Source organism: Juglans microcarpa x Juglans regia, chromosome 4S, assembly GCF_004785595.1.
Source record: "Juglans microcarpa x Juglans regia isolate MS1-56 chromosome 4S, Jm3101_v1.0, whole genome shotgun sequence".
NCBI lineage: Eukaryota > Viridiplantae > Streptophyta > Magnoliopsida > Fagales > Juglandaceae > Juglans > Juglans microcarpa x Juglans regia.
The window spans coordinates 3,409,700-3,437,334 of NC_054601.1; the positions used below are offsets into that span (position 1 = coordinate 3,409,700).

The 27,635-nt window shown below is 34.6% G+C and overlaps 3 protein-coding genes across 4 annotated transcripts; all 3 read right to left on the reverse strand.

Moving 5' to 3' along the window:
* LOC121262998 (GDSL esterase/lipase At1g29670-like) lies at positions 1–26,657 on the reverse strand. Of its 2 annotated transcripts, XM_041165754.1 has the most exons (6): positions 26,595–26,657; positions 3,786–4,087; positions 1,378–1,514; positions 937–1,179; positions 516–759; positions 1–390 (listed from the first exon to the last, which is right to left on the reverse strand). In XM_041165754.1, the coding sequence occupies exons 2-6, from the start codon at positions 4,039–4,041 to the stop codon at positions 164–166; spliced, it is 1,107 nt and encodes a 368-aa protein (XP_041021688.1). In that variant the 5' UTR covers positions 4,042–4,087; positions 26,595–26,657; the 3' UTR covers positions 1–163. The 2 variants fall into 2 exon arrangements, with proteins under 2 accessions (XP_041021688.1, XP_041021687.1); XM_041165753.1 differs by lacking the exon at positions 26,595–26,657 and having other exon boundaries at positions 3,786–4,144.
* Positions 17,329–18,667, reverse strand: LOC121262716 (GDSL esterase/lipase At5g45670-like). The gene is made up of 4 exons (XM_041165308.1): positions 18,608–18,667; positions 18,393–18,564; positions 17,740–17,876; positions 17,329–17,472 (listed from the first exon to the last, which is right to left on the reverse strand). The coding sequence occupies exons 1-4, from the start codon at positions 18,665–18,667 to the stop codon at positions 17,329–17,331; spliced, it is 513 nt and encodes a 170-aa protein (XP_041021242.1).
* On the reverse strand, positions 22,859–26,647 carry LOC121262994 (GDSL esterase/lipase At1g29670-like). The gene is made up of 5 exons (XM_041165748.1): positions 26,248–26,647; positions 24,434–24,570; positions 23,931–24,173; positions 23,483–23,726; positions 22,859–23,356 (listed from the first exon to the last, which is right to left on the reverse strand). Exons 1-5 carry the CDS (start codon positions 26,516–26,518, stop codon positions 23,133–23,135), a joined length of 1,119 nt encoding a protein of 372 aa, XP_041021682.1. The 5' UTR covers positions 26,519–26,647; the 3' UTR covers positions 22,859–23,132.
* Positions 26,658–27,635: the final 978 nt, after the last annotated feature.

A 27,635-nucleotide genomic window follows, 5' to 3' on the forward strand; every position in this document is an offset into this window, starting at 1 on the left:
TATTAATTTAGAACAAACTTTATTGAATATTATATATAGATCAAACGTACCCATCAGCAATTTAAGCATTATTATTAATGCATGGTTATTACATCAATATATAATTATTAATTTATTTTCACCAGAGAATGTTTTCTCTTCCCATGCATATTAGTTAATTTAATTAGAGCTGGGCGAGGCGTTGAATATCAAATGGATAAGAATCAGTTGGAAGCAGAGCTCTGTATGCTCTTGCCGCAATAGCCGAAAATGTGGTTTCAGTTGGATGCACTTCATCCCAGAAAGCATATTGGGTCCTGTTGCTGCATGTCTTTCCAAAAGGTATGCATTGTGGCGCCGAGACCAGCTCCGACACTTGACAGCAGGCCGCATTTGAAACTGTAATGGAACCTGCATGCAGACATAAATGTATTATATATATATATATATATATATATATATATACACACATATATATAGAGAGAGAGAGAGATCTAGAGTTAGGTGTTGAGGTAATATTAATATTAATATTGTACCTTGAATATTGCTGTCTAACGAAATTCCAGTACTGTTTATGAAGATAAAAGTAGCATTGGTTAGATTATTGTTGAGGTCGGACACCAGTGACTTAAGCCTACTATCGAAAAGCATGACTGCCTCGTTGATTTTGTCGACACATCCAGAAATGTTAGCTCCGTACATTCTCACTTCATATGGAATACAACCGAGCAGACCCAGTCCATAAACGACTACTTTCCTTGCTTCACGCTTGTGCAAAGTCTAACACATGAACATATATATATATATATATATATAAAAGATCATGAACACATGGACGTCAGATTTAAAAATGAGCCACAGTACGTCAGATTTAAAATTATAATTTTATGACATCTCTTTGTAAACCAAGCATTTTTTTTTGATCGTGTACGTATATAATATAAACGAATTACGTACCCTTAATTGCTGAGAGTGTTTCCGAAGGAGAATTTCAGCGTATTGAGAAGGGGTATAAATGCGACTAGTAGGGTAGAACTGCGGCAAGAAGTAGTTATTGATGTAGTCATTAGTGCCGATTGCAACCGAGTATATGCATTTGTTTAAGAGTTGAGTGGCGTTCTTATTTCCCAACTTATTGATAATGCGCGACACCGTTTTTTGGTGATTTATCAACTGCTCATCCATGGGTATCAGATCACCCTGCAAATATTAATGATCGATATATGAACCAATTAATTACATATAGAATATATATATATATATATATATATATATATATATATAGCAATACTCTATATATATAGCAACGTGCGGACATATTTATATTTATGCGTATGCATGCATGCAGTTGAATAGTATGGATGCAATATGCCACTTTCTGTGTACCTAATTAATTACCAGTGTTTTTCCAGATTCAGTCAGAATTCCCGATCCGCCAGATGCATAATTGACACCCTCAAGTATTTTCTCCACCGATCCGACGGCAGCATTAGCGTAGGGTGGGATGGAATTTTGAGGGAAACCCAGTTTTTCCGCTGCATGTAATGAAAAAGGGTGTTCAAAAGCTTGATGTGTATAATATATATATATGAGTCCCGCTACGGATACGAAGGATCCCCAAACTGACATGGCAATGTACCCGACAGTTTTTTTTTTTTTGCCCGAGAGTTGTCCCGTTCCTTAATTTCCCACTTTCTCAGTCTCCCCAAACCCAGCCTGTTGCCGTCTGTAGTGTTTTTCCCGTTCCTTTCCACTTGATCATCGTCCCCTTCCGTCGGTCGGTAAGTTTTTTTTTTTTTTTTTCCTTTCCAAGTAGGTCATTCCAATACCACTTTTCCGGCAACCAAACAGATTATCATCACTTTCTCTTTTCCTTGGTCAAAATGGTATATGCTTTCTACCAAGCCAGCCGTTCCAAGGTCAGAGACAAGAACAATGATAAGATAGTTTTAAGATTACAAGTAAAGATGATTATACTAATTGGTAAAAAACTAGAAATAACTTACAAATTAATTAGGTTTAATCTTAAGAGATAATCCAACAAGACATCTAAAAAATCATACACAAATTAATAATTGACGTTTTTCAAATAAATTGCTGCCCATTCGTTGGAAGCGCTAAGATTTCCATCTTCTCCGATACAAAAAGCAGCAATTTTTTTTTCCAGTTTTGGAGGGTGAGATGAAAATTTTGTGTTTTGGAGGGTGAAATGAGAATTTTGTGTGTTATTTGAAAGTTTAAAGTATTATGTTTTAATATTATTATTGTTTTGGAATTTGAAAAAGTTGAATTGTTTATTATATTTTGTATGCGAATTTGAAAAAGATGTAATGATGAAATGAGAGGAGATAATAATTTTATGTTCTGTCTTGTACCCCAAACCAGCCCTAAAAGAGAGAAGCACAAAACTGAGATTTGGATCTCTTCCTCCCCATCAACCATTTACAATGTACAGAATGACAGAATCAACATGATATTTACAAAATCGAAAGAATGAGGGCAACCGATTTCCAAGAACCACAAGTGCAAAAAAAAAAAAAAAAAAAAAAAAAAACAAAAACAAATCAACCCATTACATATAACAATGGTCATGGAAGCCAAATTAACCTAGTAATCATTTCACTTGGATAGCTTCGAAACCCACCCTATATTAGGGGGCCGGCGGACACGCAAAGGCACCCAGGTCGGAGAGTCAACCAATGCAATGATCAAAACCCAGGTCTCATTTGAACTCCCATGTATGGCGGAGGGTTGTCGGACTGTCGATGAGGGTTGTGGCAACAAGAGTGGGTGATGGGAGACACGACTCTAAGGCTTCATTTGGATGTTGAGCTTAGTTAAGATAAATTGAGTTCTTTATAAATAATAGTGAATTGAGATGGTGGAGTGAGTTTATGAGACCCACCTAAGATGAGTTTAGATGTGTTTGATGTTAAGATGAATTTAAATGTATTTATGGAAAGTTGAAAAAGGTTGTGGGTCCTGCGTGTAAAGAGGTGTTGAGTTGAAAAAAGTTGTGGGTCTCGCGTGTAAAGAGGTCTTGAGTTGAGTGATGTTTAATAATTTGTAAATTGTGTATTTGGATGTTTGGCTAGACTTAAATTTGAACTCAACTCAGATGAGTTGAGATGAGTCCATATTCCAAACGAGAGTACCTAAGTCTATGTTGGGGGGGCTTTAGGAAGGGAAAAGTGGAGGGATGTCGAGAACCGGGAAAAAAAAATTAACCGCGTTGTACAAAGTCACGATAGTTTATGGATCCTTTTTAGAATCCCTTTCATCTGTCCCTAGTATTTTCCTCTCTCTGATCTCTCTCTCTCTCTCTCCATATATATATATGAATAAATATAGATAGAAGTCACTATTGAGAACATCCATTTTGCATACATGATGTGGCATTATGTAGACCACACATCTCCCCAAGTGAGTGTTGGGAACAATCAATTAGAAGCAGCCACGCAGTGAGTGTAAAATGTGCACTGCTATAGTGGCTTCTCTCTAGCATTACTCTATATATATATATGGGTAATGATAGACTTATAATTCTTTTACCACCACTTTACTAATCTCAGTGTATTTATTTATTTATTTATTCTTTTAAGTATTTTTTAATATCTTTATATAATCATCAAGAAAAAATTTAAAAAATATACAATTTCACTAATAGTCACTTTTTTAACCATTAAGTAAAAGAAAATTTTTTAAAAAAAATTAAAAAACTAAAAAGAATAGTAGAAGAGTGGTAAGGCTATCATTATTCTATATATATATATATATAAACTTAGGTAGAAAAAGAAAATGCATACCGATGAAATCCGGCAGATTACGACCGTTGGTAAACCTCCCCGTCGTCCCTTTGGGGAAATCAATCCCATATGGTCGATAATTAGCTTTTGCCAACGTTGCACGGTTATTATTGTTCCCGTTATCGGAAAACGAGTCCCCAAATATGAATAAACAAGGTACTTGGGGCTCACCATTAGCAAAATGTTGCTGCAGGAAGTTTGACACCAGCAAGAAGGTAAGCAGCTTCCCTAGTAGTATCATAAGCCAATATGCCATTAATGACAACGATCGAAAACAACTAATTAGGGGACCTTCGGAATTATGAGAAAGGAAATCAGGAGTTGAAGGTGAAATACTTGAAACTCTCTACAAAATTGTACAAGGCCGGGGAGAACTATATATATATATATATATATTTATGGCCAGATTTCTAGCCACGATCGATGATCTAAAATGGGAGTAAATGCTCTTGAATAAAGAATAGATTAGTTAGCCCGATGCATGCATTTTTAAGAACCGCGACAAATTAATGATCTTGACTTGCCCGCAGAGAATTAGGAATAGCTTATAAGTTAATTATTTTGGCTCCTATATATATATATACAATGGAGTAAGGAGTAAGTAATACAAATATTTCACAATCCTCGAGCTAGCTCGAATCGTAAGTATATAGTCGTTCGATCATGCATAAGGCTACGGCCTACCTTTTATGAGAAATTCAAAATATACCTATCTAGCTAGAAAGGCTTGTACAACCCAAAAAAATGCTACGTCCAGTTACGTACCATGCATGAAGTACGTACTGATCAAATGGTCCCATATTCATTGCTAGTAATTGAAGTTTTGAATTAACTCATTAGGAATTAATACAGCATCGATCTTAGCTAGACTGATCTGTTTGTTTATGGAATGTTTGTCACTGCATGCATGCAGGAAACGTACGCGTACTTTCCGATTAATATAATTTAGCTATATTGGTTCTCGATAATAGTTTTGTCATTTGTGAATTATATGCATCTGACTGTCACCCGAACTATTTTACATGAACTGAACAAAGATTGTCATTAATCGAGAACTGATCGAGGTGATCTCTCTGCAAGTTGGAATATTACCAACTAACGCTATAATTAAATTAATTAATTAATTAAGCATTGTGAGCTAGTTCCTATATATACGATATCAGACCCTTGGCCCTAGAAATGCATCATGTGCTATTTATTGATCTAGTTTGCAATTTAAGTTGAAGAACAAATTTCATCGATCCTAGACACTACGCCCTAGCAATGCACTAATTACAGAAGACTAATGAACAGATTGATCCTTTGATCTGATCGGTTATATCAGCGAAAGAGAGGAATTAATTTGAATCTCATTTGTACCTCATCATCGTTGCAAATATTAGCCACGCCACTAGAAGTTTCCAGAGACGCCAGCTTATAGATCATAGCCCCTCCACGTTTTCTGCAAGATATAACCCACGGAGGAAATTCTTGGCAAAAGACTGGTTTCCCCTGGGGAAAAACTTTTACCTACCAAATCTGTCCGTGGGAGTCTCGTGGCATATACTTCGCCGCAAAAAGTATTATTATCCACGATAACTATAACTTGTGGATAATACCTGTATTTTAACACGGCATATTCCGTGGGAAAAAACCTCAATTTTCGTCGCAAAAGGAAATTTAAGTTCTATTAAGCTCGTGGTAAAAGGAGCAAGTCCCACAAGTAAAATCGGTGGGTAAAACTATTACCCACCCTTACCGTTTGTGGGAAATAAGGATGTGTTAAATATGCATGATAGTTTACCCATGAAATGTGATGGTGGGTAAAAGGATCACGTCACACGAGTACAATCGGTGGGTAAAACTATTACCCACCCTTACCGTTTGTGGGGAATAAGGACGTCTAAAAAATATGCATGATAGCTTATTACCCATGAAATGTGATGGTAGGAAAACCTACTTTCCATGAAGGGATAATGTGAAAAATACTTTTGCAGTAATGATGATATACTTTTCCCCACCAAAACTCTCTCATAGGGAATGTAGAATTTCCATGAGGAAAATCTGTAGGAAATGCATTTTACATTAAACTAATTTAGTCTATAAATCCCACAACCATGGTCGTGGAAAATGGGTTATTTGCCATGGAGGTATCCTATCGCAAATAACATCCTTAGCTAATATGGTATCAGTTTTTTGCCACGATTGTTACCTCCTGGGGAAAAACAAGCAAGCTGGGACCGTAGAAAAAACATTAAAATTTGTCTAAATTTTTTCCTCAATCTTGGAAATTAAGAAGTGAATAAATTAGTTGATACCTAGTTGAGATACATGGCAAAATTAGTCCAAAATACACTCACAGCCATATAAAATAATTGGTACTGTTCATTTATATATAAGTTAATTCACCACTTGACACTGTTCATCTAAGGAAAAGCATGGAAATACATCAATGTTCACTGTGTGGGAGGGACAAGAGAGGGTCATCAGCTTGACTGTTACAACTACTGTATATATAGCCCATAAAACAACTATATGAACTTGTCTACGTATATCCATCTGATGAACTTTGCTCCAAATTAAATCTTCCCATATCTCCATTGCACTCATCCGCATGTACCAATGCAGCCTCTATATCAAGATCAGATTCCCGTATGCTAAATGAAGAAGACCTGTCCAGCAGATAGCATACATGATGATATCATCACATCAAACTCTTGCCTCAACCAAAAAAGCATTACACTACAACAAATTAGTTCCTGACAGTGATCTGAGTAAGAATTCCTCACATACCATCTCCCTTAATATACTTGGACATTTACAATATTAAACCCACGGACAAACCATAATAAAATCCTCCAGCAAGCTGGCAAATGCATATATACTTGCTGCAAGATATAGCCCACATCTACATATTAGTGGAGATCAGCTTACATATATAGGTGTGCAGGGATGGAGGGGGTTGAGAGAGAAAGAGGAAGTTGTGAGCGTAATCGTCGATTTCAAAAACCTCTATGTTATGATCCTGATGGTTAAAAACTTAATAAAATTTCTAGAGTTTTTGGATCAATGGTTTAGTTTTTAACAATTGTAATCAGAGCATGGATCATGTCACGAGTTCAAGTTATAGAGGGGGTGACCTGTGGGCTGGATTAAAATGCCTTGATACTATACGTGAGCAAAGTACTGTTAAGTCATTGAATACCGATAGATTATAGTGAAGCCACCAAAATGGAAATGGCTACACTAAAAGAAAAAGGGCCTTTTGCAACAATTTTGTATTTGACGGAAATGAAATCACTGCAAAAAGCTTTTAATTCTAGTGATTTTGATTTTGTAGCAGACTTTTAACATCAAGTTTCGAAACTAGTCTTTTGCAACGATTTTTTCACTTTTTGCGATGGAAAAATTCATCACAATATTAAAAAACTTGTTGCGATGGAAGTGGTCCGATGAAATTGGTATTTTAATAGCATCAAGTTTCGAAACTGGTCTTTTGCAACAATTTTTTAACTTTTTGCGAAGGAAAAACTCGCCGCAATATTAAAAAACTTGTTGCGACGAAAGTGGTCCGATGGAACTGCGAAACTAACCTTTTGCATTGATTTTTTAACTTTTTAGTAACGAAGAAATTCACCACAATTTTAAAAAAACTTGTGAATTTTTACTCGGGAGCCAAATGTTAGAAAAGAGGAAGATGTATGAAAAGAGTAACTTGGACAATGTAATCAATTTTGATTTGGTGTAATGTGGCAATTTTTTGACTTCTTATCATGGTATAGTGTAACTTGGATGAGAAAATCTGTATAGATTTTATTATAGAATAAGATTTTGTTTCAGTTTAACAAGGGAAATTCTCTGACTTTTTATTGTATAATGCAACTTGGATAATGGAATAAGATTTTTTTATTTTTTTTAGTGTAACTTGTACAATTGGCACTATTATTATTTTTTCAGATTGTTTCTAACTTTCCTTCATTTTTGGCTTGGTTCCTAAATAAATAAATAAGCCAAAATAAAAAAAGGGGCAAGACAAAGAAGAGTGAGTGCTCTCTAAAAGAATGAATTGTGGGTTATTCTCTTATCATCTTTTTCTACTTTTAAAAGAAAATACTGAGAAGGTAACTTAATAGCTTGAAAAGGTGGAAGCAAAAAACAGATTGTGGAAATAGCTAAGTAAGCCATGGTACAAATTTGTTTAATTTGGCACATGATAATGTGAGTAGCATTTGTCTGAGAGAAGTTAATACAAGGATAAAGAAGAGGCAAAAAATCAATTGTACTAATGAAAATAAGCAAAAAATCAAGGCTAAAAAAAAATTTAAACTTCAACAAAGAATGAGCATCGGTCTGCATTCACATTGAATGACAATCAAGCAAAACATGTTCCATCATGAATACTTTGTATTCGTTAGTACTAATTTGGAATTCATAGGCATCGGTCTGCATCATTAATTTGGAATATGCCAAAGCATGAGCATCAGGCTGCATCATCAGGACCATTTTACAAAACATAACAACTTGCCAAAAGGCTATCAAGCAATTTACATGTTCCATCAATACCTCAAAATCAACTAATATGTCAAACATTACATCAAAATCCAACCAATGATGAAGTGATACATTTAAACCATCCCATAATCGCTGCAATGCATAATTTCTCAATGTCTTCAATTTCCAGGACTTCCTTGATTTGTGCATCTGCCATATTGAACGATATATATATATATATATATATTGTTAAATAACACAATAACAAGTAAAATGTAAAATGTTTGGTTGTGAGTATAAGCCTCAATTATGACATTGTGTTGTGTAGTTAGCTACATCAAAAATCAAGTATTCGTCCATTCCACATCTTTCTGTTGTTTCACGTGGTTGTGTTTGAATAAATATATACACAAATGAATACTTCATAATAACTGCTATCAATAATCATCGCTTAATACAAATTTCTTTATAAATGAATAACCGACTATTACAAATAAGTAATCAAGTATAATGTGCTTTTTTTCCCCTTTTATTTACGCCACTAGTGTCCCTTACCTTTTTGTTTCCCGTAGTTGACATCTTGGAAATCTTTTCTATTGTAAGCACTCTCTGCATCGATGGTGGTTTGCCTTTGCCTCACACAACGTGAGGATTGAGCACTTTTGTTGAGCTCACTCTTGTGGGGTCAATGGGATCATTACCTCTAGGAGGTGTGGTCAAAAGTCTCGAGAAAAGATAATCGACATTTATGACATCTAACCGCTATAGCACATTAATCCAATGTTCCTCCATTGTAGAAGCATTTTTTGATACTTCACAACATCTCCTCATTATCCGATCATATCTTTGTGCCTCGGAATCTTCACTCAAGCCATCGTAACTACTCTTAATAAGGGTATACCTTCGTTTTATATCATTCCTCCATCATTCCAAAATATAATTTTCAGACAAAGTTTGAACAAGTATAGCTAAAACGGAAAGAGCATGTCGACACATGATGCCTTTCATTTCAAACAGTCCACAATTACACTTTACCTCAAACTCATTTAGTAAATTGAAAATGCAACTAATTTGACAAAAACAACAGTATTAATTTTGTCATCCACCTGATACATTGAAATTGCACCTTCGGTTTTGTAAAGATGAGCATTGCATCAAATTATTTCCATTATTTCCTGTTGCACTTCCTTAAACTTGGCATTTGTGTGCACATGTTGAAATATCCTCTCAAATGGTAACAGAGATATGCACATGATTGTGCAATTAAAATAGTGGAAGTCTGTTGTATTCTCGTTCTCAACCTTCTTCCTCAAGACATTGTCAAATTGATCGACAAACTTTTTTAGCGTAATACCTGAATGAACAAAACCATCAAAAAAGACATTTATGCTTTCACTACGTTGTGTGGCGCTCATTCCTGTCCAAAATGCATCTTTTAAATACACTGGTACTCAATGCATCCACTCACTATATAGACTTTGCAGCCATGCATGATCATGCAAGTTGTAGGTGTCAAGAAATAAATCCCAATGCTTCTCGAACTCCTTTGTAGTTTGACAGTCATACACATAATGCTAAAGTGTATTTTTGAGCTGCCCACTATTGTATTGAGCATTGGAAGCCAACTTCTCTGGCGATTTTCTCATAATGTGTCACAAGTAGTATCTATGACATGTTTGGGGAAAACAATTAAAATTGCATTTTTCATTACCCTTTCTTGGGCTGTTATTATAGTTTTTGGATCTTTATTTTCATGAACTTGTTTAGCTAAATTTTCAACTAAAGTTAGAGATGAAACCTTATTGAAGATTAGTAATATTATTTATGAGATTAATTTTTTCTCAATTATTTATGTGTTTAACAATATAGTGGTATTGATTCATATCAATTAAAAGTACAAGTAAGATTTCACAACATTTATGACAGTTAGAGGTGTAAATTACTTCAATAAAGCTAACTCCTGTTAACTTCAACAAAGTAGCGTGGAAAGAGTAGCTAGGTAGCCCGTCTAAATACCCATGGTGAATAAAAAAAAGGCACAATGAAAAGGTTGTAAAAGAAAAAGACGTATTATGTCCCATGTTTCTTACCATGCATTGTCCTTTCATCATCTTCTATTAATGTATATGGTAGATAGATTCTTCTAGTGGATGTGATAATTGGCTACATTGAGTAAACTCTCGAGACATGTGTTGTGAAAACGATGCAAGAAAAGTAAAGTAAAACAAGAAATCAATCACACAACATAAAAATTTAGGTAGATCGGCAATGTGCCTACATCCACGGAGCTGTAGAGAATTTTATTATCCTAAAGAATGACAAAACTCATTGTGGAGCGAAATATACCATTCCAAACCAGCCATATCGTTCATAATAAACATATATATACGATTATACAATGGAAATCCTAATTTCACAATTACTGTGTTATTCGCTCGAGCGAATTCTCTGTATAATGTTCGCTAGAGCAACATGTCGAGTGAACTCTCTGTTTGAGCTTCGTTCGAGTGACCTATTGGGTGAACGTTGAGCAAAGTTTCTATATGGCAATTCTCGAGTCACAATTAAACAGTGTCAAAAAAAATTTCCCAACCCAAGCCTCATTGAAAATCTACAAAATAAAAATAAATAAATAAACTTGACGAATCCTTGTCCGATCGTGTCATCAAATTGAACCACCACAATAATAAACCAAACTTCTCAAACCCAACAACATATCTCATGAATCAAGACATAGGACATGCCTTTCACAAATGCAGAAATGAGGGGGAAAAGTAGAAAATGGGTATAATGACAACTGGAAAAGAATGAAATAAGAGTTCTAATTTTATCAATGGGCAAGAAAGAAATAAAAAAAAAGGCAAGGCCTGATCGACAATGCCAAATCCTGTGTAAAAAAGGATAAAAATTAAGATTGGAATCTTGCATTAATATGATTGATTGGTTCAAGGGATGACTACTGCATCAGATTAATATATTAATGTGAGTAGTGTCAAAAAGGTGTTTGTACGTCACGATTGTCCACGTTTATTACCTGGGAAAGAAAAAAAAAAAAACATGAATTCTTGAGACAATTCTTCGTCAATGATATATTGAGAATAATTTGAGATTCAATTTGGGAAAAAGAAAAAAAAAATCTAGATCAAACTACGCCATTGATTATTTATGGGCAGTAGTAGTACCACTACAATTTTCTGAAAAAATGATCCATATAACATATAAAAATGGTCTGTAGCCAAAATAATATTGTACCACGATGATCTGTGCTGGATATTTTAGAACTTTAATTATTGAATATTATATACAGATCAAACGTACGTACCCATCAGCAATTTAAGCATTATTAATGGTTATTACATCAATATATAATTATTAATTTATTTTCACTAGAGAATATTTTCTCTTCCGATATTAGTTAATTTAATTACATTTGGGCGAGGCGTTGAATATCAAATGGATGAGAATCAGTTGGAAGCAAAGCTCTGTATGCTCTTGCCGCAGTAGCCGAATATGTGGTTTCAGTTGGATGTGCTTCATCCCAGAAAGCATATTGGGTCCTGTTGCTGCATGTCTTTCCAAAACGTATGCATTGCGGCACTGAGGCCTCCGACACTTGACAGCAGGCCGCATTTGAAACTGTAATGGAACCTGCTCACAAAGACATGCACACAGGATTCAAATTTCATTCCATCTCAGTCACATACATGCAGTACGTAACCTCCAAATTAAAGATCAAGAAGAAGAAAGAATAAGATAAAAAGTAAGTAGGTGTACCTGGAGAGCTGGTTAACGAAATTCCAATAGAGTTTATGAAGATAAAAGTGGCATTAATGGTTAGATTGTTATTGAGGTCGCACATATTAACATATATACATCTAGTACAAATAATGTTACACAGCATAACAGTACACACAGCACAACAACTACTGCAAAGCCACAACGGATTGTAAATCATGCATTGCAAAACAGATTCCCTCGCACTGCAGAGTAGATGGTTGGCCTCTATTGTGATGTAACAAACTTTATTCTTTGATTCTCTTGTAAAAGTCTATATATAGACCACTGTGTACTGTTATTAAATACCAAGGAAAGTGTTTCCTACATTCTGTTGCTGTGTTTATTTTTCCTTTTATTCTGCTTCTCAACATAGTATTGAGAGCCACTCAACTCAGCTAGTCTTCCCGATTCATGGCCAATCCATCTCCCTCTCCCTCTCCTTCTCCTTCTCCCTCTCCCTTTCCCCTCCCTCTTCTCCATCCATCCCTTCCTCCTTCTCTCACATCATTTCAACAAAACTCACCATAGAGAATTACCTCCTTTGGAAAGTCCAAACCTCAGCTTATCTGCGTGGTCAAGACTTATACTGCTACATTGATGGCACCTTACCCAAACCTCTAGAATTTCTAACCAATGACCTTAATCAACCCTACAAACCCAACCGTGCTTTCTCTCTTTGGAGACGCATAGACCAAATGGTCCTTAGTGTGCTATTCTCCTCCCTTTCAGACTCTATCTTGGGTCACGTTCTTTCCTCCACTATTGTCGGAGATCTTTGAAACTCACTGGCCTCAATGTTCTCTTCCCAGTCTCAAGCCAAAAAATTCCAAATCAGGTTCCAACTTACAAATCTATCCAGAGGTGACCGATCAATTACGGATTATTTTTGCAAAGTACGCTTACTTGCTAACTCCCTTGCTACTACTGTTAATGCCATATCTGAGAAGGAGTTTGTTTTCTCTTAATCCATGAAATTCGACTCTCTCGTAATGCCAAACACAACACAACTTCACTTTATTTTTCTACCAACTTCAGCTCAGCAAATTCCTACCGTGGTCGTGGTCACTTCAGAAATGGTAGGCAAGGTCGTGGATGTGGCAGAATCTCAAACAATAATCGTGATGGACGTACCTTTCAAACCAACAATGGCATCCAATAGCACAACATGCGGAGGCCTACCTGTCAAGTCTGCAACAAGTATGGACATTTGCTCTCCAATGCCAAAACAGGTTTAATCATTCCTATCAGTATGATTCTCCAAACAATTTCTTTACTCATTCATCTGCTCAAAATGATTTTTCTACTAAGTACACTGCTCCAAGTTTGACGTTAGACAACATTTGGTATCCTGATTCCGCGGCTATGCACCATATCACCAACGATCTGGCCAACTTAAACATGTCCTCGGAATCGTACACTAGTGGTGAAACAATTTGGGTTAGAAATGACACTGGTCTTCCTATTCACAACCACGGTGACACCTCTCTTTCCACTGACTCTTCTCCATTTCTTCTTCGTAATCTACTTCACGTACCTTCCATTACCAGAAACCTCATATCTGTTCTTTGCCTTTGTATTGACAATCATTATTTTTTCGAATTTCACTCATCCCATTTTTCTGTGAAGAACTCAAAGACCAAGAAAACTCTCCTCACCGGTCCAACCCGTGACGGTCTCTACGTGTTTCCAGCCACCAGCACTTCCTCTCTCACCATCTATGTCAGCGAAAAAACCTCCATTGCTCAATGGCACCGACGGATGGGTCACTCTTCCTTAGTTTTTGTCACTCGCATCCTGCGCAACCAATGCTTGTATGTTTGTCCCACTGAAGACATCTTCAAATGTCCAGTTTGTCCGTTGGCCAAATCTCATAAGCTACCATTTTCTTCTAGTCAGGCCATTTACAATAGGCCCTTAGCTTTACTTTGTTCTAACCTATGGGGCCTAACCCTTTATGTATCTCAGTTGGGCTTCAAATACTACATATCTTTTGCAGACCATTTTACTAGATACACGTGGTTATTTCCCATTAAATTCAAATAAGATGCAGTTCATATATTCTCTAAATTTTTACCATTTGTTGAAAGATTATTTAATACCAAATTACCTAATCTTCAAATGGATGGAGGTGGTGAATTCAAACCCGTCACCTCTTTGTGTCAAAAACTTAGAATTAATCATCGTATTTCATGTCCTCACACTCATCAATAAAATGGACTTGTCGAAAGAAAGCACCATGATATAATTGAAACTGGGCTTGCCCTACTAGCCCAAGCATCACTTCCCTTCACATATTGGGCCGATGCCTTTGAAACTGTCGTTTACCTTATAAACAGGCTTCCCACTCCAACTCTTCAAAATTAGTTTCCATTTTTCAAAGTTTACAAAAGTGACACTAATTATAATTCCTTAAAAGTTTTTGGTTGCCAATGCTGGCCCAATCTAAGGCCATATCTCTCTCACAAACTCAATTTTCGTTCCACACCCTGTTTATTTTTGGGCTATAGTGCAACACACAAAGGCTACAAATGTTTAGACCTTGCCAACAATAGAATGTACATCTCACAAGACGTTGCATTTCATGAGTCTTCATTTTCCTTTCCTCATATAAAGCCCACCAACCCATCTCTCACCTCCTCTCAATCTCATACTCTGTTTCCGCTTTTTTAACACATCTATTTTAGGCCCACACCCAAATTCCTCCCAACCCAATCCAACATCCTCTCAATCCACACCTTCCTCTTAGGCCCTGGTCCATCTAATCTCTCCCAAACCACTTCTTCAACATCTTCGTCCACCTCCCACACCCCAGATTCATCAAACACCTTACCTACATCCAGTCCACCCGCATCGTCACCAATTCTCATCCCACCCAAGTCCATCATCACTAGAGCTCAAACTCATTCTTGCCGTCCCAAAATTTTCACCGATGGAATCGTGCCCTACTCTTCTCGATAGTGTCTCAATATCAGTGCCTCGATTCCGGATGACCCATCAAGCTATTCAGTAGCTTCCAAGTTCTCAGATTGGCATCAAGCAATGGAAAAAGAGTATGCCGCCTTACTTAAAAATAATACCTTGATTTTGGTTCCTCCCTCGCCAAATTCCAACATTCTTGATTGTCAATGGGTTTTTAGAACCAAAACAAATGCCGATGGCTCTTTTCAAAGGAGGAAAGCCAGATTAGTTGCCAAAGGCTTTCATCAATAATCTGGCATAGACTATCACGAGACCTTCAGCCCAGTAGGTAAGCCAACAACAATTCGGCTTATCCTTTCCATTGTTGTCACGGCTGGTCACTACGTCAACTAGATATTGAAAATGCTTTCCTACATAGTACACTCACTGATGAAGTTTTCATGCAGCAGTCTCAAGGATTTGTAAATTCAACTTATCCCAACTATGTGTGCAAACTCACAAAGGCTATCTACAGACTCAAACAAGCACCAAGGACTTGGTTTGCTCAGCTCAGCTCATGGTTAACTGAGTATGGTTTCTTGGCCTCTAAAGTCGATCCCTCTCTCTTTATTTTCAATCATGGTGCTATCTATATTTTTCTACTTGTGTACGTAGATGACATAGTCATCACTGCCTCATAGTCCTCTGTCATCAATACATTGATCCATGATATGAGCCTTGTTTTTCCAATCCGTGACCTAGGCAAACTCTCATTTTTTCTTGGCCTCGAAATTGACTATACTCCTGGTGATCTCTTACTTTCTCAAAGGAAATATATCAAACAACTTCTCACACGTAGAAACATGCTACAGTCCAAGCCCGTGACCTCTCCAATGGTTTCTTCTATCAAACTCTCAAAGTTTGACTCTCCTGATTTTGATGACGCGACCTTATATCGTAGCCTAGTTGGTGGTCTTCAATATCTATCACTAACCAGACCTGATATAGCCTTTGCAGTGAATAAAATTTATCAGTTCATGCACACACCCAAACTCACTCACTGGACTGCTCTGAAAAGAATCCTGAGGTATCTCAAAGGTACCTTAAATCAAAATCTCCTTTTTGCATCTCCCTCCAGTTTTACACTTCACGCCTACTCAAATACGGATTGGGGAGGTTGCCCTGACGATAAGAGATCCACTGGAGGTTTCTATATTTTTCTTAGCAAGCATCTCATATCCTGGAGCTCCAAGAAACAAAAGACTGTTGCAAGGTCTTCCACTGAAGCTGAGTACAAGTCCTTAGCATCCACAGTAGCAGAGTTACTTTGGCTTCATACCCTTATTCGAGAACTTGGGTTAACCTTGCATCAAGCACCAACACTTTGGTGTGATAACCTTGGAGCTACCTATTTATGTACTAATCATATTTATCATTCCAAATCAAAGCACATGGATATAGATTATCACTTTGTTTATGATAGAGTTGCAGCCAACACTCTCAAGATTGACTTTTGCAACTCAAAAGAGCAAATAGTTGATGTCTTGACCAGGCCAATTGTAGCAGACATATTCAACAGCTTCAAATCTCGTCTCAATTTGGTTAACACCCCCTTGGACTCGAGGGGGCATATTAACATATTTACATCCAGTACGAATAATGTTATACAACATAACAGTACACACAGCACATCAGCTACTGTAGAGCCACAACGGATTGTAAATCATGCACTGCAAAACATATTCCCTCGCACTGCAGAGTATATGGTTGGTCTCTGCTATGATGTAACAAACTTTATTCTTTGATTCTCTTGTAAAATTCTATTTATAGACCACTGTGTACTGTTATTAAATACCAAGGAAAGTTTTTCCTACATTCTGTTGTTGTGTTTATTTTTCCTTTTATTCTGCTCCTCAACAGCAAACCAGTGATTTAATTAAGCCCATTATTGAAAAGCATGACTGCCTCGTTGATTTTGTCGACACATCCAGAAATGTTAGCTCCGTACATTCTCACTTCATATGGAATACAACCGAGCAGACCCAGTCCATAAACGAGTACTACTCTCCTTGCTTACGCCTGTGCAAAGTCTAACGCATCAACGTATATAATTAATTAGATCGGATTCAAGACTCATCAGGATCAAATTTATATAAATGTTACGTTTACAAAAAATTCTTATAAAATTAATAAAAATAAAAATTCACAATTTTATGACCTCGATCTCTTTGTAAACCCAAGCATTTTTTTAATCGTGTAGATATATATATATATATATATATTAATATATATACCAACCCTTAATTGCAGAGAGAGTTTTCGAAGGAGATCAATTTCAGCGTATTGAGAAGGGGTATATATGCGACTATGAGGGTAGAACTGCGGCAAGAAGTAGTCATTAGTGCCGGCCGATTGCAACCGAGTATATGCATTTGTTTAGGAGTTGAGTGGCGTTCTTCTTTCCCAACTTGTTGATAATGCGCGACACCGTTTTTTGGTGATTTGTCAACTGCTGATCATCCATGGCCGGTATCCGATCACCCTGCAAATTAAATGATATATAAACCAATTAACTACGGACGTACATATAATATATATATATATATATATATATATATATATATACACACACACACTAACTTCAACAACGACGTCATACGTTTTTAAATTTATTTTTTTGATGCGTTTTTTAATTAGCTATATATATATATATATATCGTGCACTGTTCATGCAATTTTGTTTATGCGTACGTAGTTGACTCATGTGGATGCATGCCATTTTTTGTGTAACTAAATAATTTATAATTACCCGTGTTCTTCCAGATTCATTCAGAATCCCCGCTGCGCCAGATGCATAATTCACACCCTTAAGAACTTTCTCATCCGATCCGACGGTAGCTTTAGCGTAGGGAAGGATGGAATCCTCATGAAAACCCAGTTCTTCCGCTGTAATGAAAAGAAGTGTTCAAAAGTTAGCATGATCTGTGTCTATATATATCTGAACAAATTCATTCTGTAATTTGGAAGACTGCACAAATTAATTATAGTACTATATTAAGAAATTAAATAAATTTTATCTATAGTACTGTACATTTCTAAGTTTAAAAGTGCTTAATATGTTTTAGGAAAATATTGCATCTAAACATATTTTTGTCAAACTATTTTAACTAGCTAGTGATGTATTTGATTTTCTATTGAAAAGGGATATTTAGTATTTTAGTGATCTCTCGCACTCCCTTTGAAAAAGGTATATAAATATGAATTAATCTACATTAACCTAGAAAATATTGAAAGAAGATGAATATTTTCTAGGTTCCCAAACGAAATAGTACTTCAACTACATATATATTGGACTAAGAAAAAAGATGCATGGAATTCCATGTATTTCAAGAAATAATAAGTGTATTCATATATATATAAACTTATGTAGAAATTAAGATCAGAAAATGCATATATATGTACCATTGAAATCCAGCAGATTACGACCGTTGGTAAACCTCCCAGTCGGCTGGCCTTTGGGAAAATCAATCCCATATGGTTGATAATTGGATTTTGCTGTCGTCGCAAGGTTGTTATTATTCCCATTATAGGAAAGGGAGTCCCCAAATATGAGCAAACAAGGTACTTGCAGGGGCTGACCATTAGCAAATTAAATGTTGCTGCAGGAAACTTGACACCAGCAAGATCAAAGCTGCAAGCTGCAGCTTCCCTAGTATTACAAGCTGCCAATATGCCATTAATGACAACGATCGAAAACAACTAATTAATCAAGGAGATCACTTCGATCGGAAATATTATATATGAGACGGTAGTAGTACGTAGTAGTTATGAGAAAGAAAATCAGAAGTTGAAGGCCGTGAAATACTTGAAACTCGATCTCATGTTACAAAACTTTACAAGGCCGGGGATAAGTACTATTTATAATGGCCAGATTTCGACCAGTCACAAGCTGGCCGGAGTAAATTAGTGCTTTTGAATAAAGAATATTAGATTATAGCCCCCTGCATGCAAGCATGCATTTTTATCACGATCCGCCACAAATCTTGACTTGAATAATGCAGAGGATTATATATATAGTAAGAGAAATAATTTATACAATTCTCAAATAGACAAGCCCAGCTCATACAAATCCTTGTAAAAAAGTAGACTCTACCTTAAAAAAGTGGAAAAAAACTATTCTTTATTAGTGGGATTCACTTTTTTACAAAAAAATTTATATGAGACTTGTCTATTTGAGACTTGTATCTAGTAATATTACACCAGTTAGTTAATTATTTTTCATCGGTACTGATCAAAAAGAAAATCATAAAGGCTACCACATTTTCTCATAAACTTCAATAAATATATATATATATATATATATATATATATATATATATATATATATATATATACAAACTTATCTAGAAAGTCTTTTGTACAACCCAAAAAAATGGTACATCCAGTTACCATGCACGAAGTACTCGTCAACTCGGCCTATATTGATCAATTAGACTGCAAACCACTTTATTTAGCGGTACTCTCTAGCTTCTTATAAATTCGATTCAGCCAAAGAAGAAAATGGCCGGTTTGGATCACTTTTATATATGTTTTATGCTTACATTTGTATATATCGATTAATGTACTTGAAAATTCGTGGTTGCCGATTATACGTGTACTACTAATTAAAGTTAAAGTCGTTAATTTATTGTATCGATCGATCGATCGATCGAATACCATTTTTTTCATAGAAAATTAATGGCTACAATTCATTTATAATATGAGATGGAAACCCACAACTTTCAATGCAAGTACGTCCTCTAGTGCGTAAGAGAGAAGGAAATGCGTGCCGCCGTTAGCCTAATTAAAAAGCATGATAACCGTCTATATATGTCTGATACTTCATATTGCATGCACAACTAGCATATACTTAGAAAGTTCACACCTAGCCGCAAGCGTAACTATGTTCAACATGTCAAGCGGAATGTGCGGCTAACCGATACAAAGAAATTATTAAAATAAAAAAATTGGTGTAACAGAAACCCAAGAATCATGGCCAATATCGATCTGAAGATCCTGCAGTAATATTATCAAAGACATTGTATCATGTGTAGTCGTATTTGGTTTGTCTAGCAATATTTTTCTTGTCGAGTGCTATACAAGTACAAAAAAAAAAAAAAAATGATATAAAAATTATTTTATAAATTGACGTAATTTCATGCCATCTGTCATATATATTTTATAATAAAAATAAATTTGTAATCTGACAAATTACATTCCATGCACATCAATTTATAAAATTAATTTTATGTAATCACTTTGTAATTATATTATTTCTCGTCTTAATTGCCATAGCCCCTAAGACACGTACAGGGAAAGAATCTGCCCCCAACTTTGACTCCACCTCCTTCATACCACCAAATTTAGGAAAAGGGATCAGAAAGCTAGCTAGCAATGCTAATTACGTACGTGGATATTAGAGCATTTTAATTGTCTTTAATTTGTCAAATTTTAGTCAAATGTAAATCTTAACTAAAATTTGACTAATAATTCTTTAAAATGGTCTATATTAGAAGAGACAAAAGATAAATATATTGGTTGCTAGCTACATACAGTAACTTTATGTTTATATGATTACTGTTCACCCTCTATTAAATAATTTATATTAATTTCTCTCTCATTTTGTTGCTACATAACAATTGCACCACTAATTATTATTATTATTATTATTATTATTATTATTATTATTATTATTATTATTATTATTATTATATATAGGTGCTTGTATTCATACAATTTACAATGAATTAATGAATTACAAATATGAGAAAAAATAAATTAGATAAAAATTATAAAAATTATAAAAATATTAAATTAATAATATTTTATTATTATGTTGACTAATAGATGAATAATTCAATGTGAGAATCTCTCTTGAATGAAATAAATAAAAATTAAAATATGTGATTTTAGCTTTGTCTTTGTGATCTAAGCCATCGAGAATGCTCTTAGGAGGAACGGGACGATTTTTAATTAATAGGAAAGAAAGATTAGTTTATACAAAAAAAATATATGGTGCAGTCTTATTTTTCGATCTTAATTCTATCATTTTTATACAAAAAAGAGTAATGCTTTCTAATTAGTAATTTTTATGTCAGTTAATTAAGTCAAAAGCCACATAATTAATGAAATGAACAGCGACATTTCTTATACACAAATGAAAAGTACTAAGATGCCATATATACTCAGAAATCTCTAAAACCCACAACCGTGGAAACTGGAAAGACACTACAAGAAAAATAGATTTTTGTGACCATTTAATTACGGCGAAAAGACTATTTATGATCAAAACAGACTCATTTTGACTGTAAATAGTCATATCGCTGGAATTAACTGGCCACAAATAAGTAATTTTCTTGTAGTGAGAGTAGCTAGGTAAATATATAGACTGCTCAAAGAGAAAGCGTGTACAAGTGCTGCATAATTCTTTTAAAAAAAATAAATAACTACGGTATTCATATGAAAAAAATTTAATTTTTTAATAGTAAACTATACTATTTTTCAAAACGATTGTGCGGCACTTGCGCACTTGACAGCTATATCTAGCAATATTACTCTACCCAAATACCCATGATGATTAAAAAAAAAAAACAAACGGGTCGCCCTCGTTTTTGCACACTCAACAACTGTATCCGCTGATAAAAGAAAGAGAAGCTTTTGCCATGATCATCGTTTCATCATAATTTCTAACGTAGATAATGGATATATTTTTTTAGTCGATGTGATTGGCTACGTTGAGTAAACTCTCGAGACATGCTTTAAGAATAAGAGCGGCAATATGTGATACGATCCATGAATCTAATATGAATATGATAAAAATTAACTGGTTTGGATTTGATATTAACGGGTTGACCTGTTAAAACACAATTTATATACAGGTTAATAACAGTTTAACTCACTTAAGTACTCAAAATCAACCCATTTAGATTTTGTTTCAAAATTATAATTTTATTTTTATTGAGTTGTAATATTGATATTTTTCAGTATGCTTATATTGTTATTATTGGGATTGTAATTCTGGATCTATACTCATATTTGTTTTTGTAGGGTTTGTAATGTTGGTTTTATTATACGTTAAAATTTGAAAAATAATGATATTTTTTATTAGTAGTTAGTCTTATTTTTTAAAGATATTGTGATTACTGATAAATATAGATTTTAATTTTTATTTAAAATTATGTTAATCATGTCAAATGAGTTATATATGCGTGTTAGTTTAACCCATTTACATGAAAATGGTTTAAATGAATCGTGTCATGTTGACCTATTTCTAATTAATTATTAAATGAGTCAAAACAGATAATATGACACGACCTATTATCTAAATGAGTTTGGTTAAGGTTTAAAAGTTTGATACATTTAACTTAACGAGTTTGGTTCGGATTAAACCATATAGTCAAATGTTCATAATTTGACATTATGAGCGACTTAAAAACACAAATTGCCACCCTACTCAAGAATCAAGGCATGCATAAGATCCGTGTGTTTCACAAATGCCAGAAATGAGGAGGAAAAGTAGAGAATGGGTACGACAAATATTGGCAAATATTGAAATAAGAGTTCTAATTTTATTAATGGGCAGGAAAGAAATAAAAGATTAAAAAACAAAAGGCAAGGCCGGATCGACAATGCCAAATCCTATGTAAAAAAGGACAAAAATTAAGTTTGGAATCTTGCATTAATCTGATTGTTTGGTTCAAGGGATGACTACGGCATCAAATTAATATATTAATGCGAGTAGTGGCAAAAAGGTATCCGTCACGATTGTCCACGTTTACTACCTGAGAAAGAAAAAAAATAAACATGAATTCTCGAGACAATTCTTCGCCACGATATATTGAGAATAATTTGAGATGAAAAAAAAGATTCTAGATTGAAGTTATTGAACTGCGCCATTGATTATTTATGGGCAGTAATACTACTACTACAATTTTCTGAAAAATGATCCATATAACATATAAAAATGGTCTGTAGCCAAAATAATATTGTCACGCGATGATCTGTGTTGGATATTTTAGAACTTTAATTATTGAATATTATATATAGATCAAACGTACGTACCCATCAGCAATTTAAGCATTATTAATGGTTATTACATCAATATATAATTATTAATTTATTTTCACCAGAGAATATTTTCTCTTCCGATATTAGTTAATTTAATTAGAGTTGGGCGAGGCGTTGAATATCAAATGGATAAGAATCAGTTGGAAGCAGAGCTCTGTATGCTCTTGCCGCAGTAGCCGAATATGCGGTTTCAGTTGGATGCGCTTCATCCCAGAAAGTATATTGGGTCCTGTTGCTGCATGTCTTTCCAGAACGTATGCATTGCGGCGCCGAGGCCTCCGACACTTGACAGCAGGCCGCATTTGAGACTGTAATGGAACCTGCGCGCAGAGACATGCACACAGGATTCAAATTTCATTCCATCTCAGTCATCTGCATGCAGTACGTAACCTCCAAATTAAAGATCAAGAAAAAGAAAGAAGAAGATAAAAAGTAAGTAGGTGTACCTCGAGAACTGGTTAACGAAATTCCGGTAGAGTTTATGAAGATAAAAGTGGCATTAATGGTTAGATTGTTATTGAGGTCGGACACCAGTGATTTAAGCCCATTATCGAAAGGCATGACTGCCTCGTTGATTTTGTCGACACATCCAGAAATGTTAGCTCCGTACATTTTCACTTCATACGGAATACAACCGAGCAGACCCAGTCCATAAACGACTACTTTCCTTGCTTTACGCCTGTGCAAAGTCTAACACATCAACGTATATAATTAATTAGATCGGATTCAAGACTCATCAGGATCAAATTTATATAAATATTACGTTTGCAAAAGATTCGTATAAAATTAATAAAAATAAAAATTTACAATTTTATGACATCGATCTCTTTGTAAACCAAGCATTTTTTTTAATCGTGTAGATATATATATATATATATTAATACATATACCAACCCTTAAATGCTGAGAGAGTTTTCGAAGGAGAATTTCAGCGTAATGAGAAGGGGTATATATGCGACTAGTAGGGTAGAACTGCGGCAAGAAGTAGTTATTGATGTAGTCATTAGTGCCGATTGCAACCGAGTATATGCATTTGTTTAGGAGTTGGGTGGCATTCTTCCTTCCCAACTTGTTGATAATGCGCGACACCGTTTTTTGGTGATTTGTCAACTGCTCATCTATGGGTACCCGATCACCCTGCAAATGATATATAAACCAATATTTAACTACGTACGTCCATATAATATATATATATTTATATATATATATATATATTAACTTCAACAACGACGTCATACGTTTCTAAATTTATTTTTCTGATGCGTTTTTGAATTAGCTATATATATATATATATATTTCGTACACTGTTCATGAAATATCGATTATGCGTGCGTACGTAGTTGACTCATGTGGATGCATGCCATTTTTTGTAAACTAAATATATAATTTATAATTACCCGTGTTCTTCCAGATTCATTCAGAATCCCCGCTGCACCAGATGCATAATTCACACCCTTAAGAACTTTCTCCACCGGTCCGACGGTAGCTTTAGCGTAGGGTGGGATGGAATCCTCCGGAAAACCCAGTTCTTCCGCTGTAATGAAAAGAAGTGTTCAAAAGTTAGCATGATCTGTGTCTATATATATTTGAACAAATTGTTGGACTTCATTCTGAAATATGGAATACTACACAAATTAATTATAGTAGTATTATTAAAAAAGAAATTTTATTTATAAATGCTATTTCAAAGTAATTTATTAGATCATAAATCATTATTACCAATTGATTGTAAAGATACTAAATATATATGTTTTAAAAAAAAATGTTAAAAATATTGCATTTAAATATATTTTTGTAAGAAGATAAGCTATTTTAACTAATGTATCTGATTTTGTATAAAAAAACGATATTTAGAATTTTAGGGTATACATTTCTGTCGCACTTTTTTTGAAAAGAAAATATAAATATGAATTAATCCATATAAAAAATAATTTTTTAATAATAAATTCTATTTTTTTTTGAAGGAATGCACGAATTTACACAATATTGTGTAACTAGCATTATAATTTCGTGTAAATATATAAACTAATAATATACACGTGCATGAATTATATATACGTAGTACAAGTGCATGCAGTACCAATTCAACCTTCGAATTATGTTACAGCCGTACCCTGCCCAACACGATAACTAGAGGCCGGTGACTGTTAAAGCAGAGTCTTGCAATTTATAATAAGTTTGTAGCCAGCCCACGCCGCCACCCTGCATCGATCTGGTTGGGCAAGTTTGGTGCCATTTTAATTTTTTTAATTACCACGTAACAAATATTAATTAATTATCTTGCTTAGTCGGGTTAGGTAGATATTCAGGTTAATTTCCTATTCGACTTGGGCGAGAGATGTAATCGATTCAGTTTGATCTTATTTTAGATAAAATTTGAAATCGAATCGGTATTCATTAATTTTACATTTTCAAAAACCGATTTCGTACCGATTACTTCTATAAACCAATACTTTCGATTTTACCGATTTCAGTTTGATTCGATCCGATTTTTAAGTTTTAATATACTATATACTATATTATATAATATATATATATATATATATAATAGTATATTGATAATATAGTCTAGTATATTATAATAGTATTATAAACTATAATGATCATATAAGATTTTAAATTTTAAAATTTTATTAATTAGTAATTTATCATATAATACAAAACTATTTTATATATATAAAAATCATATACAATATAAAAAATTATAATATATATATGAACCAGTCCGGTTTGGTCCGGTACGATTTTAGAAAAAGAAAAACTGGAATTGAACTGATTTTGACCAGTTTTAAGAAAAATAAAATAGGTACTGGACCAAACCCACCAGTTCGATCCGGTCTGGTCTGATTTACTGGTTCACTGGTTTTTTTTTTACACCCTTAGACTTTGCAAATCTAGCCATAATTCGATTACAACTATTTCATAACCATTTCCCAATTTTACAATGAAACATTTTAATACGTTAATGTTTTGAATTTAAACATGATCAATTTTCCAGCTTGATCATATTGAAAGATCAATTTTTTCTAGGTTCCCAAACGAAATGGGAACCGAAATGGTACTTCAACTATATATTGGACTAAGAAAAAAGATGGAAGAATTAATTATGGATCATATATATCATCTTATAATAAGTGTATGCATATATATATATATATATATATAAACTTATGTAGAAATATTTAAGATCAGAAAATGCATATATATGTACCAATGAAATCCAGCAGATTACGACCGTTGGTAAACCTCCCAGTCGGCCGGCCTGTGGGAAAATCAATCCCATATGGTTGATAATTGGATTTTGCCGTCGTCGCAAGGTTGTTATTATTCCCATTATCGGAAAGGGAGTCCCCAAATATGAAGAAACAAGGTACTTGCAGGGGCTGACCATTGGCAAAATGTTGCTGCAGGAAACTTGACACCAGCAAGCTGATCAAAGCAGCAAGCCGCAGCTTCCCTAGTATTACAAGCCAATATGCCATTAATGACAACGATCGAAAACAACTAATTAAGGAGATCACTTCGATCGGAATTATATATGATGAGACAGTAGTTGTACTACGTTGTAGTTCTGAGAAAGGAAATCAGAAGTTGAAGGCCGTGAAATACATCATGAAACTCGATCTCATGTACAACACTTTACAAGGCCGGGGATAACTATTTATGGCCAGATTTCGACTACTCACAAGCTGGATCTAATTTAATGGGAGTAAATTAATGCTTTTGAATAAAGAATATTAGATTATAGCTAGCCCGCTCATGCATGCATACATTTTTATGATCCGCCACAAATCTTGACTTGAATAATGCAGAGAAATAGGAATAAGTTAGTTAATTATTTTTCATGACTACTGAGAAAGAAAATCATAAAGGCTACCACATTTTCTGAGAAACTTCAATATATATATATATATAGGAAAATTCTATACACGTATCTAAAAAGTCTTATACAACCCAAAAAAATGGTACGTACTACATCCAGTTACCATGAAGTACTCCTCATCTCGGCCTATATTGATCAATTAGAGTACTGCAAACCACTTTATTTAGTGGATTCTTAATTCGATTCAGCCAAAGAAGAAAAGGGTTTGGATCACTTTTATATATGCTTTATGCTAGGAAGCTCTGGGATAGGCGCTGCAAAGCTAGGTATGAACACAAGGGTGCCACGGTTGAATCGGTTTGGCATGTTATTAAATTATGGCTTCGTAAAATTATGCACCTGATCATGAAAGTTTCTAGGATCTCCAAGTAGGATGTGCCTATTTTAAATCGTCTGGATATTCTGGTTTTACCAATAAAATCTAAAAAGGTTCATGTGGTGAGATGATCTCGACCTCAGCAGGGTTGGGTAAAGCTTAATACTGATGGTAATAGTTTGGGTAATCCTGGGCCGACGAGAGCAGGGGTTTTATTCGTGATGCCTGTGGTAATTTACATGCGGCTTATTCTATATTTCTAGGGCAAGGTTCCAATAATTTTACTAAAATGAGAAGTTTTGGTAGAAGGGGTTGTTGATGTTATCAGCTTGGTTTTTATCAGATAGAGATTGAGATTGACTCTCAACTTCTTGTTAATTGGATCACTAAAGGAAATTGT

Coding starts and splice junctions, on each gene's coding strand:
- LOC121262998 (XM_041165754.1), bottom strand. CDS start 4,041: ATGGCATATTGGCTTATGATACTACTAGGGAAGCTGCTTACCTTCTTG. Junction 1,180..1,377: donor CTGAATCTGGAAAAACACTG/GTAATTAATTAG, acceptor TAATATTTGCAG/GGTGATCTGATACCCATGGA. Junction 391..515: donor GTTAGACAGCAATATTCAAG/GTACAATATTAA, acceptor GTCTGCATGCAG/GTTCCATTACAGTTTCAAAT.
- LOC121262716 (XM_041165308.1), bottom strand. CDS start 18,667: ATGGCATATTGGCAGCTTGTAATACTAGGGAAGCTGCAGCTTGCAGCT. Junction 18,565..18,607: donor TTGCAGCTTTGATCTTGCTG/GTGTCAAGTTTC, acceptor GCTAATGGTCAG/CCCCTGCAAGTACCTTGTTT. Junction 17,473..17,739: donor ATGAATCTGGAAGAACACGG/GTAATTATAAAT, acceptor TTTAATTTGCAG/GGTGATCGGATACCGGCCAT.
- LOC121262994 (XM_041165748.1), bottom strand. CDS start 26,518: ATGGCATATTGGCTTGTAATACTAGGGAAGCTGCGGCTTGCTGCTTTG. Junction 24,571..26,247: donor TAATCTGCTGGATTTCATTG/GTACATATATAT, acceptor TTTTCATTACAG/CGGAAGAACTGGGTTTTCCG. Junction 23,357..23,482: donor TTCGTTAACCAGTTCTCGAG/GTACACCTACTT, acceptor CTCTGCGCGCAG/GTTCCATTACAGTCTCAAAT.